Below are 14,121 nucleotides of genomic sequence, written 5' to 3'. Positions count from 1 at the left end.
CTATTATGTACACATACACATCTCATGCATGACTATAAGTGTAATATGTTCATTAAAGTATGAAAATTATCTTAACTAGGATGACTTGATAGGTGTACTAATGTAGGTAAGGATATGAGACTTTACCTATACATTGCACATGTGTACCTTGATAGAATAGTTCCTACGGTGAATTCTTTATGTACATGAGTACGAATGTATGATTATTCTATGAACATGATGAATATGAGATGATGATAAATGTATAATTATGAGTGATTAGAAGTGATCTCTTATGTATCTTAATGCTATGTTATGATATGATGAAGTATCAACATGTGTTTATGTGAAAGGTGTCCTCATATATATACACATACACACACATGAATGCATGAATAAACATGTTATGATAATCTAGTAAAAGAAGGTCTTCTGAAAGGTGTTATATGCTATGACCATGTGAAAGGATATTCTCACATAAGTTTAGGTTTTGATGAAAGGACATTCTCATCATTAACATATGAGCTATGCATTGAGGGTTTAATATCCTAAAACCTATTAATTGAAGAAATGTTAATAAATATTTAAAGGATTTTCAAATAAGGGAAAGTTAGCTTAGCACCGAGTGAACTTGAACTTGACAATGAGAGTGTTCCCTTCCCAAAAAGGAAGATATGTTCACCAATGTTCTCATGAGGTGGAAACTACAATGCTAATTGCCATAAAGAGGGTTTTATTTACACATCTCCTAGTTCCTTAACTATGTTGCCCCCATAAGATCTAGCAAGTGGATCCACCTAAATGCTAGCATGATGTTCATGTTCTACCTTGGAAAGTAGAGCACCTCTTTTCAGTGTGAGGTTTCATAACACCGGATTCCATGTTTAGCTAACATGATCTAATGTCGTTTGAGGCAAAGTTTCCCTAAATTAAAATGAACAATGAAAGTAAGATGATGAACCCTAACTAGGATCACCTAAGGGAAATTGCTTAGTGTAGGTGAAGACACGAGACTTTACCTATGCATTGCACAAGTAGGTCTTAAAGGGAGTTCTATATATATATGTGTATGTATATGTATATCATGCATGACAATTTGGTGTTGGCCTATTTGTTATGATAATATGCATGGTATTGATCCTATTATATCTATATGATTAAGGTCTTGCTTAATATTCATGTAGTTGAGTATACTTGTCATGTTGATGTATGAAGTAAGTGACAATGCTTGTGGTCTCTTTGTGGTTTTACTTGGTATGTGTGAGGTTATGGGGTTTCACATATACATTTCACTAATAGGCTTATATTGGTATTATGATTAAGGTCTTATGATGTATTAATGAAATGAAGTTCAAATTTGCACATTGTTGACTATTGACTCATTATGATGATATTGGTAGTATTGACTTGCACGTTGTCTTGGAATGAGTATAAAGACTAAATGGGTTATAATTAAGAAGTAATAAGTGGATGAGTCTTATATGTGGTTCATGAAGTATGTTGGTTCATATGTGAAGTATGTATTTCATGACATGCTATGCTTCTATGAATGTGTATGTTTGAGTTAAGAAAGACTGTATGAATGTTCACCTTGGTGACCTTAAGGTGATGCTTGAGTGTGGATGGTGGAATGGGACACTATCCATGCATTTCACCAAGTATTATTAAAGGTTTAATTTGGGGTAACTGAGTTAATATAAACGAAAGATAATGCTATGAAAATGTTGAATAGGCCTTAAATATGGTATGTGACTTTATGTGACGTCATGGCTATTGTACATGTCTATATAAAGTATGGGAACTATATTGTGCTTATTGGATCAATGTTCATAAAGTTTTACTAAAAGACATGATGCATGATTTCCAACTAAATATCCTCTTTAAATGCATGTTTTCGCATGGTTGTCATACTTAGTGCATTCTTATACTAATACCATTCTTCTTCATCTTTTACACAAAGTGTAAGTGGTGATGGCTAGAGGATGTCTCTTAAATCGAAGAGCTTGATAGATGTTCCACAAGTTAAAAAAAAGGGATCCTTATGATTCAAGGACCTTCATGTCAAAGATGTTATTTAACTTTATGTAATAAATTAGATATTATTTTATGTTGTTAAGGGTTGTCTCCTATTCTACTCTATTGATGTTGAGTCTAAGATGGCAAAAGAGACTTAGAGCCTAACTATGGACTTATGATATATATATATATCATATATATATATATATATATAGACATATATACATATATATATATATAGACATATATATGTATATATATATATATATATATATATATATCATACCAATTGTTTACTTTATTTGATTTGGAGGTCATTGTAATAATTGAGAAATAGAATAGTGTATAGTTAACTGTAGTGTCCTTTCTTACGTGGCTACCTATATGTTGACGAGTATCATGAACCCATATATATATATCATACCAATTGTTTACTTTATTTGATTTGGAGGTCATTGTAATAATTGAGAAATAGAATAGTGTATAGTTAACTGTAGTGTCCTTTCTTACGTGGCTACCTATATGTTGACGAGTGTCATGAACCCACATTATTATTCTTATATTCCCCTTTCTATATTTACCTTCTCATTATTGAATATTCTGAAGTCTATCTAAAGATAAAACCCTTTACATTATGCAAAATCTATGGTAATGTGTTTATAAATAGATTAAATTTATTTTTTGGTGTATTCTTTAAATTTCAAGCACCGCAGCAAATCAATACTATTTTAATATCATTATATCAACTTATCAAATTAAGCGCAACTATTTCAATATCATTATGTAAGCCTATTAAATTATTGGTCACGTTTTATTATTCTAACTTTATATTATATATTTTTCATTAAAAAATTTCATTGTTTACATTCTTACTTGACAAGGTTTGCCTATATCCTACCTTTTCAAGACTTCACTTGTAGGGTTACATTGAACATGCTATAGTTATTCAATTTATATATGATAACTAAAAAAATAATAATAATAAGACCTCACTAGAAGTTTGGCTTTAGACTTCCAAATTTGTTGAGACGGTCCTGATGACAGTTAAGTTAATACCATTGCATCTAGAGTCGGTAGGACCTTTAACGATATCTATATACATTATAGATTATAGATAATCATATTATATTATATTTGCTAAATATAATAACAATAATTATACTAATATGGTTAAATAATGGGAAAAGGTCAAAATAACCTCTTATTTTTGGGTTAAGACTCAAAATCATCCTTATATTTTTACATGGAGCACTAATCCTTATTGTTGCACTTTTGGTCCTTTCCTAAACTTTTACGTATTTTCAATATTAATTTTATGCACAATTTTATGTATCGACTATTCAATCGTTATATATATATATATATANAGTAATGGGAATAGATATTAGAAGGAGATGAGAAATCACAAGAAGGGGTTGAGAAATCAGAATTTCACTCCAAACATATTCGCTGCCCTGCAATATGTACTACTGCTGCTTTTATATCTGACTCGTTTAACCGACCTTGGCGTTTTACTTATGTACCCCTCCTCTTTTCCAAACGTAATCCCCAAGTTTAGCAGGAGGAATCACCTTTCTAGCACTCCTACGTGGCATATCCATGTGTTGTTCCATTATTTCATCCTCCGTGTCATCCTTGTCATCTGCCAACGTGTTTGAGTTCACAACAATACTCCCTCCCTGCAAAGCAACCTTGTCCTCAAGGTTCGTATTGAGCTGAGAAGTTGGGTCTGCAAAATTAATCAATTGTAGCGGGGTAAGTTGTTGTTCAGGAGTCCCAACACAACGCTTGAGCATAGAGACATGAAATACAGGTTGAATCTTGGCTGCCTTGGGAAGTGTCAACTTATAAGCTACTGAACCAATCCTCTTGAGGACCTAGAAAGGACCAAAATAACGTCTGCCCAGTTTATGATCCTTTTGCAAACGAAGAGTTACTTGTCTAAACGGCTTAAATTTAACATAAACCCAGTCTCCTATCTCAAAGGCAACTTCAGTCCTAGACTTGTCAGCCAAAGTTTTCATTCGTGTTTGTGCCCTGTTCAAGTTTTGCTTGAGCAATTGCAACACTTCATCTCGTTGGAGCAAATAAGATTCCACCAGTTAGCTAGCAGTGCTGCCCATTATGTAGCAAGCAATAGTAGGGGGTTCACGACCATACAAAGCTTGGAAAGGAGTCATCCTTGCGGATGTTTGATAGGAGGTATTGTACCAATATTCAGCCCAAGGTAGTATATGAACCCACTTCGAGGGAACATCAGCAACATAGCAGCAGAGGTACTGCTCTACACATTTGTTGAGAGCTTCAGACTGCCCATCCGACTGTGGATGATAGGCAGTACTTTTAGCTAAAGTAGATCCTTGTAGGCGATTGATTTCTTGCCAAAAAGAGTGTAAGAACCTGGGGTCTCGATCAGTAACCACAGTCCTTGGAGGCCCATGAAGTCGAATAACTCCAACCACAAAAGCTTCTGCCACTGTGTGAGTAGAGAATGTGGACGGAAGAGGGATAAAATTTCCATATTTGGATAAACGATCAACCACTGTCATGATGGTAGTTTTGCCTTTTGAGCTTGGAGGACAAGTAACAAAATCCATTGCAATATCTTCAAATACCTGGTCAGGAATTGGAAGCGGTTGCAACAAACCTGCTGGATGCAAATGAGTGTCCTTCATTTGCTGACAAACTTGGCATGTAGCAACATATGACCAAACATCTTGTTGCATTTGTTTCCAAAAGAAATTGGAAGCTAAGCGATGGTACGTTCGAGCTATTCAAGCATGCCCCCAAATGGCTGTGGAATGAAACTCAATAAGGAGCTTATGGCGGAGTGATGAATCAAAAGGAACCACCAACCTTCCCCTATAGAAAAGGAGACCGTCTTTAAACTGATAGTGGAGATATTTCTCATCTTTTTGCTGGACACATTTCTGAAGTTCTAGTAATTCAGGATGGGATTGATTTAAAGCCTTCAACTCATGCCCAATTGCAAAGGTGTTAACAGCGAGGAGCATCAAAGAAGCATCTGGAATGCGTGACAGTGCATCGGCAACAGTGTTCTGCTTACCAGGCCTGTAAACTATCTGAAAATCATAACCAACTAACTTTGTGAGCCATTTTTGTTGCTCAGGTGTTTGGATTGTTTGATTGGTCAAATTCTTCAAGGATTGCTGATCGGTGTAAATTGTAAACCTCTTTCCCAATAGATATTGTCGCCATTTACTTACAGCTTGAGTAATGGCGAATATTTCTCTATGATAAGTTGACGCCTGCTGCATCCTTGGACTCAACTTTTGGCTGAAATAAGCTATAGGATGACCCTTCTGTGATAAGATGGCCCCAATGCCTTTTCCAGAGGCATCTGTTTCTACTTGGAATTCTTGGTTGAAGTCTGGCAATGCCAACACAGGTGTAGAACACAACTTAGACTTCAAAGTATCAAAAGCATGTTGTGCAGCCTCACTCCACTTGAAAGGTTCCTTCCGCAATAGGTCTGATAGCGGCCCTGCAATTGCAGCATAATGATGAATGAAACGCCGATAATATCCTGATAACCCCAAAAAACTACGGATATCTTTCACTACACGAGGAGTGGGCCATTGCTGGATGGAGATAATCTTGGCCGGATCCACAGACAACCCTTTAGCAGAAATGACATGCCCCAAATAATCCACCGAAGTTTTTCCAAATAAGCACTTAGACAGTTTGGCAACCAACTTATGTTTTCTAAGTAGGGATAGGACAAGTTCCAATTGCTCCAGATGGGCATTCCAAGTTTGACTATAGATTAATATATCGTCGAAGAAAACTAACACAAAGCGTCGTAAATATGGACTGAAAACATCATTCATTGTTGCTTGGAAGGTAGAGGGTGCATTCGTAAGTCCAAAGGGCATTACAAGGAACTCATAATGACCTTCATGAGTGCGAAATGCAGTTTTGGCAACATCTTCAGGTTTAACCCTTATCTGGTGGTAGCCAGACAACAAGTCAAGCTTAGAAAAATATTGTGCCCCATGCAATTCATCAAACAATTCATCTATGGCGGGAATAGGAAAGCGATCACGGACTGTTAGTGCATTTAATGCTCGATAATCAACACAAAATCGCCATGTGCCATCTTTCTTACGAACAAGTAACACTGGAGAAGAGAACGGACTAGTGCTTGCTCTAATCACCCCCTCCTTAAGCATATCAGTGACTAGCTGCTCCATAACCTGCTTTTGGAAATAAGGATACCTGTAGGGCCTAACATTTACAGGTTGCGCATTGGGGGTGAGATTTATGGCGTGATCTTGTATACGTGACGGGGGTAAGCCCACTGGTTTTTGAAAAACATCTTTAAAAGAGTCTAATAGGATAGCCAATTCTGCAATAGGCTCCTCCTTAGATGTCATCTCCTCATCTATCATTTTTAGATGATAGAATGAAGCAATACTATCAGTTGCAAGCATTTTTCTCAAGCTATGTAACTGTATTGGTTGAACATCCATAGGAGGGTCTCCTTTCCATTTCACCTTATTACCATTCAAGGTGAATTCAAATTCTCTGGTTGCATAATCAGTGAGTACAGGTCCTAATTTAGCGAGCCAAGATACTCCTAATACAACATATGAACCCTCAAATGGAAAGACATAAAAATCTTCCACCAGTTTACTCCCCTGAATTGAAAGAGTGATTTGCCTTGCTAGACCTTCACACTTGAGACGTTGTCCACTACCAACCATAACAGCGAGATGAGGAATGGTCTCTACAGAAAGTTGCAAGTACTTCGCCGCACGCGGCTGGATGATGTTGTGGGTACTACCCCCATCCATTAAGACCTGAACCAAAGACCCATTAACATGTCCAGTGAATCGGAGAGTAGTTGAGGAATGACCACCGGTTAAGGCATGGTAAGAGATAGCAGAATGCTCTTGTACCTCTAGGTGTTGCAACTCTTCTGCCAAAGCTTCATCGGAGACGAGAGTTTCCGACAAGGATAACTCAGTCTCTGGTTCATTAGTGAAAAGTAATAACTGAGGAGGCGATTTACACTTGTGACCCGCTGTATACTTTTCCTCACAATAAAAACAGAGACCCCGTTCTCGCCGGCTCTGAATCTCCGCATGCGATAGTCGTCTTAGGAGTGGGCGATTTTGCCTTTGTGAGGTGTAAGGGACGGTTGAAGTGGATGAAATGTTGTTTGGGGTGGTGGTAGGGCTTGGTAACAGAGGCGGAACCTTATTAGCCAAAGCGGGTCATGTCGGACCCTTTTCAGTGAGAATCCGACGCTCATGGATATGGGCTAATTTAAGAGTATCTTCAAAGCTATTGGGCTCATGGGCAATCACAGAATTTTTAATGTCCTCCCTCAATCCAGAAATAAACAATCGTACCAGTAGCCCATCAGATATATCAGAAGTTTCATTCGCAATAGATTCAAAGCGGCACTGAAATTCAGATACGGTGGTTACCTGGCGGAGTTTTGCCAATCGACCCTCAGCTGACTCGAGACCCTTCTCCCTGAAATGAACTCGCGCCTTCTCCGCAAAGTGATTCCAATCTATTAACTGTTTGTTCCGGAACAACCACCTATACCACTTTAATGCATCACCATCCAGATAAAATGAAGCTTGAGATAGCCTTTGAGTTTCTGCAATATCATAGAATTCAAAGTAGCGCTCTGTCTGAAAAATCCAGGCCTCCGGATTTTCTCCACGAAATCGACCCATTTCCATAAATGCAGGCTTATGCCGAAGAGTGGGTGCTGCCGAAACACGATCATCAAAATTTCCCTTGCCAAGATGACGGTGACCACCCTCCATTGTTGGATCTCGATGAGGAGGAGTCGTCATGGCTATTTTTTCAACCACCTCTTGCAACATGTAGCGAAGCTCAAGAATATCCTTAGAGAATGACTCTTTCACTACCTTCACTGACTCATCAATGAACGCCTTGAGTTGTTGTTGGTCCTCCATCAAGAACCTCTGGATGAAAGCACCAATGTAACAAACAGTAATCACAACAAGAAACAGTAGCCAAACTCTTTCCCTGATATATTTACTGGTGTACTAAGGCAACATAGAAATATTACTAATACAATGGAAATGGCATAAGATAAAGTAATGGGAATAGATATTAGAAGGAGATGAGAAATCAGAAGAAGGGGATGAGAAATCAGAATTTCACTCCAAACATATTCGCTGCCCTGCAATATGTACTACTGCTGCTTTTATATCTGACTCGTTTAACCGACCTTGGCGTTTTACTTATGTACCCCTCCTCTTTTCCAAACGTAATCCCCAAGTTTAGCAGGAGGAATCACCTTTCTAGCACTCCTACGTGGCATATCCATGTGTTGTTCCATTATTTCATCCTCCGTGTCATCCTTGTCATCTGCCAACGTGTTTGAGTTCAAAACACACCACTGATACCCACACAAAGAAAACCCACTCATTAGACATAAAAAACAAGACCCAGCAACAAAATAATCCCTCTGCTCCAACTCCTCCTATGCAACCATCAGAACAGAGGATTCCACCCAAAAATAACTATCAATTTCCAAAGGTTTCTTCAAATTTTGACAAGGCAAAACGCATTGACGGAGAAATTAGGACCAACAATGCCAACCAGTAGAAACTAACAATCTAACTCATAGTCATGCCACACCGAACTACTCTAAATCACACACGTCATCACATAACAATAACTTTAAACACAACCCCTCCACCTCAAATACCAATTCTAAACCTTATAATGCATCTTTGAGCACTATCTCAAAGCCTTCCTATGCATCAACTATCTCGGAAAATCTAAAGACAAACTTACAGGGGAAAAAACCAGTTGATATTGCTCATGGTACACATATGGGAAACGGCGGTGTATTTCTCGGCTCAAGACTATTTCGTCAATCTTGCGGAAGACTGTCGCTTTACCATTGTTGGGAAATTCACAAAAGGGAAACCAAACATGGATGAACTAAGAAAACTCTTCAATAGCCATGTCCCTTTGAAAGGTACGGTCAAAATAGCTTACTTCGACCAAAATCATGTTTATATAGACTTCAACAATGAATCAGATTTTTATCATATCTATTTTAAACCATTTGTCACATTGGTTCCTTATAGCATGAAGATTATCAAATGGACACCCGACTTTGTACCTGAAATTGAAACATCTTTAGCACCTGTGTGGATTTTGGTACACCAGTTGCCTTGGCATTTGTTTAGATGGGATATTCTTTCTAAGATGGTTAGCTCGATTGGTAACGCAATGGCCCCTGACATGGCTACATATTCTAAGTCAAGGGGTAATGTCGCTAAGCTGAAGGTCGAAATTGATTTGCTAAAGCCTAGACAAGATCAAATTTGGGTTGGATTCAAAAGGATAGACTCCAATGTTGAAGATGGATACTAGCTTGACGTTGAATATGAGGGCGCCCCCTCCTACTATCAATATTGTCTACTTCAAGGTCATTCTCAGAATGAGTGCAGAAACAAGGAAAGGGATGAGCATAGAGAAAATAAGGGCAATGGCATTGGGCATGAGAACCAAAATGATCATGTTAATCAGCTGCAAAATGATCAAGCTTTGGGCACCAAAGATCAAACTGAAGCATATGCTGATGGATTCAAACAGATTACCAGAAGAAGAAATAGAAACAAGAAAAACTTACAGTGGCAAGTTCAACAAAATCAGCCCCAACATCATCCTAATCCTCAATGCAAGGACCAACACGAACATGCGAGCAAAATCATTGATGCCATCCAACTTGACATAAACACAAGCAACAAAGAAAAATTCCAAAAGAGTAATGTTATTTCTGGTCAGGCTAACCAAACCATCAAAACTTTGAATAATACTCCTCCACTCAACAATCAACAACTTCAGAATATGCCAACCAGTTCTCGTTCCACCCATAATATGACGAGCAAGAAGATCAATAGAGAACCTATGGATGACAATAGAGCTCCTGTAGAGGACAATGGCACTAAGATCGTACAAAACGGTGATAAAGTTCATACCCCTCAAAAGCCAGCAGATCCTCCTGATCAAATTTTCACCAAATCACCCTTACCAGACATAAACTCAAACTCGATATTAAATAATAATGAAGTTGTTGAGGATTCAGAATATGATGATAATGAGTTGCATGAATTTGAACTAGATGGTTCAGTTTCCGAGTATGAGACTGAAAACAACTCCACCTCTGAGAATGATTATGCTAGCATGGACGAAAAATATGCCACAGGTGATGACTTGGCGGATACCTTGATGGAAACATTCAATCAACAACTTCCTCCACCTGCTGAAATGGTTCAAGCCTTTGGGGATATAACTGAAAAACATAATCTCTCACCTAGAGGATCCTATCACTCTAGGGGAGGTATGACCACAAGAACTAGCAGAAGAGGCAAAGGAATCAACAACAAATACACTGTGAGTTATTCACAGGATCAAAATAACTTAAGTTCAACCTTTTAATGATTGAGTCTCTTATATGGAACATTAGAGGCATCACATCTAAGGGTGCCTTTGACAGATTGAAACAACTCAAAAGGATGCATAATCTCCAAGTAATTGGCATTATGGAGCCTTTCAGCAACAAAAGAAATTTAGACAATTTCAAAAGACGTCTCAGTTTTGAATTTGCTTTTGCAAATTGTACCAATAAAATTTGGCTTTTCTGCGACAGTCATATTAGTTGTAATATCATTGAGGATATGGAGCAACAAGTTACTTGTTCTATCGAATATTTTGGAGAAATTATTCACCTCACCCTGGTTTATGCTAAATGTACTGACCATTTAAGACAACCTCTGTGGGATAACCTTCAAAGGCTCTCTAATAGCATTAATACACCATGGCTGATTGGTGGTGACTTTAATTCTATTACAGACCCTACTGAAAAGAGAGGTGGTAGACCTCACAATATTTCCAGAAGTATGCCTTTCATTGATTGTATTGGTGGTTGTGGTTTGACTGATCTAGGCTTTAATGGCGCCCCTTTTACATGGTGCAATGGATGGGAACATAAAAAGAGAATCTGGGCAAGGTTGGATAGAGGTATGGTAAATAATGAGTGGACCAATAAATTCATGAATACTACTATCTCACATTTAGTAAGAACTGGCTCTGATCATGCTCCTCTCTTGATTACTATGTCTAACCCTCAAGTTAAACCTGTTAGGTACTTCAAGTTTCTTGACTTTTGGACTACTCAAGATGATTTTATGCAAGTTGTTCAGGATGCATGGAATATAAAAGTGGATGGGAGTTCTATGTGGAGTTTCCATCTAAAGCTTAAAAACACTTGCAAAAAGCTTTCTTACTGGTCTAAGCATACTATTGGAAATATCTTTGACAAGACCAAAGAATTTCACAGAAGTATTGAAGAACTTGAAGATAAATGTCTTAATGACAATTCTGATAACAATCGAATGGAGCTTAACTGGGTTAATGCTCAATTCATTATGCATATCAAGAAGGAAGAATCTTATTGGAGGCAAAAGTCTGGTATGAAATGGTTCTCTGATGGTGATAACAATACAAATTTTTTTCATTCTGTGATCAACTCTAAAAGGAAGAAGTTGACCATCACAAGGATTAAAAAGGAAGATGGAACTTGGATTGACAATATTTCAGACATTGCTGATGAAGCCATTCAGTTTTTTGAAAAGCAATTTACTGAAGAATCGGTAAGCAATGACACTACCCCTCTAAGATATATCCCTAGAGTGATTGATGAGGTTGACAACAATGCCCTAGTGATCATTCCAACTTTAGATGAGGTAAAAAAGGTAGTTTTTTCAATGAATGCGAGCAGTGCTCCTGGACCAGATGGATTCACAGGTAAGTTCTTTCAACATTGCTGGAATATTATTGCTCAAGATCTTTATACTGTGATTCTGGAATTTTTCAATGGAAAGCAGCTTCCCAGGTCATTTTCTCACTCCTCTCTTGTATTAATTCCTAAGATTGATTGCCCTCAAGAATTTACTGATTTTAGACCAATTAGTCTTAGTAATGTCATTAACAAGATTATTTCTAAACTGCTTAATAACAGACTTACTCCCCTTATGAGCAAGATCATTTCCCCTAATCAGTCAGGTTTCATGAAGAATAGATCTATTTCCGATAATATAATCCTTACTCAAGAACTTGTTCACAATATGAAAAGGCCTAATATTAATGGTAATGTCATTTTTAAACTAGATATGACCAAAGCTTTTGATAGGGTCTCTTGGAATTATATTTGTCTAATCATGAGACGCTTTGGCTTTTCTGAGATTTGGATTGACTTAATTCAGAGATTAACTTCCAATAATTGGTATTCTATTAATATTAATGGAGTTAGACATGGATTTTTTAAATCCACTAGAGGATTAAAACAAGGTGATCCTCTTTCTCCTTCTCTCTTTATCATTGGCGCTGAACTTCTTTCTAGAATGATGGATTACCTTCCTATGGATAACTTCATTCCTTTTTCTGCAGATATAGGATCTCCAATGATAACACATCTTAGTTATGCGGATGATACCATCCTCTTCTCATCTGGTGATATACTTTCCATTTCGATGATGATGAAGAAGCTTGAGCTCTATGAATTAGTTTCGGGTCAACTTGTTATTAAAAGAAAATCTTCTTTTTTGGTTTCTTCTAATACTCCTCAGGGAATCATTGATGATATTAGACTCATGACTGGTTACTCTCATTCCCATTTTCCCTTTACTTATCTTGGTTGTCCTATCTTTTCGGGGAGAAAAAAGATCGAATACTTCGGTAATATGGTTGCCAAAATTATTAAAAGAATTCATGGGTGGCAGGGTAAAATGTTATCTTTTGGAGGAAGGGCTGTCCTTATTAAATCTGTTCTTCATTCCCTTCCCTTGCATATTAAATCTGCTGTTTATCCTCCTAAAACCACTCTTGATCTTATTGAAAAAGCTTTTGCTAATTTCTTTTGGGGTAGCTCTAATGATAAGAATAGTTATCATTGGATTAAATGGCAAAATCTTTGTTACCCCAAAAATGAAAGTGGAGTGGGATTTAGATCTCTTCATGATACTTGTATCTCTTTTTCTGTCAAAGCTTGGTGGACTTTTAGAACTTCTAATTCTATTTTGAAAAAATTTTTGCAGGCAAAGTATTGTAAAAGATATCATCCCATTGCAAGAAAAAAAAAGTTATACGCAGTCACATCACTGGAGAAGGCTAATGGATGTCAAGAATGAAGCTGAGCAACATATATTTTGGAAACTTGGCAAGGGCAACTTATCATTTTGGTATGATAATTGGACCAACAAAGGAGCCTTGTCTAATATCGTCCAACAAGGAAATAAACCTATGAAGATGAAAGTGTCGGATTTCATTAATCAAAACCAATGGAACTTGTCAAAGCTGAATTCTGTTTTGCCTGCTAATATAGTCTCTGAGGTTCAGGATATCAAGTTTGATCTTCAAAGTGTTGATTATCCTATTTGACTCCCTGACCAGTCAGGCTTATTCTCTAGCAAGTCTGCGTGGCAAAATATCAGGAAGTCCAGGGCTAGTTTTTTAACAAGCAGAATGATGTGGCACAACAACATTCCTTTCAAAGTCTCATTCTTCATGCTTAGGTTACTCGAAGGTAAATTAGCAACCGATGAAGCACTTTGCAGATTTAAGGTTCATGGACCCTCAAAATGCTATTGTTGTATAGAGGGAGCCAATGAAACTATAAATCATTTGTTTGGAGACGGAAACATTGCATGTATTCTTTGGAAATATTTCTCTAATGCTTGTGGAATCCTTCACAACTCTAATGAGAATGTCAAGGCGAAGATTATTAGATGGTGGTTGATCAAACCTGTCAACAAAGTTCATGAACTCCTTCTCCAGAGTCTGCCATCTCTTATTTGCTGGGAAACTTGGAAGTATAGGTGCAATTTCAAACATGAAGGTGTTAGAATTCCTATTCCTAGAATCATTGATCAAATCTCCAACCTCCTCTATTTGATTATTAATTCTCAATTTCCAGAACTTCCACTTTCACCTTCTATTATCAGTATCTCTCATCTCATAGATCACATCACACCAAAGCTTGAAATTAAATTGGTGAAATGGAAGAGACCAAACTACAATGAGCTAAAATTGAATGTGGAT

General features: G+C 37.4%; 1 protein-coding gene across 1 annotated transcript; it reads left to right on the top strand.

Moving 5' to 3' along the window:
- Window positions 1-9,249: 9,249 nt before the first annotated feature.
- On the top strand, window positions 9,250-10,461 carry LOC114076821 (serine/threonine-protein kinase pakG-like). Its single transcript, XM_027916368.1, has 2 exons — window positions 9,250-9,348; window positions 9,460-10,461. Exons 1-2 carry the CDS (start codon window positions 9,250-9,252, stop codon window positions 10,459-10,461), a joined length of 1,101 nt encoding a protein of 366 aa, XP_027772169.1.
- Window positions 10,462-14,121: the final 3,660 nt, after the last annotated feature.

Source organism: Solanum pennellii, chromosome 4 (genome assembly GCF_001406875.1).
Source record: "Solanum pennellii chromosome 4, SPENNV200".
Lineage (NCBI taxonomy): Eukaryota > Viridiplantae > Streptophyta > Magnoliopsida > Solanales > Solanaceae > Solanum > Solanum pennellii.
The sequence above is the reverse complement of the archived record's forward strand: the minus strand, read 5'-3'. Positions and strand labels throughout refer to the sequence as shown.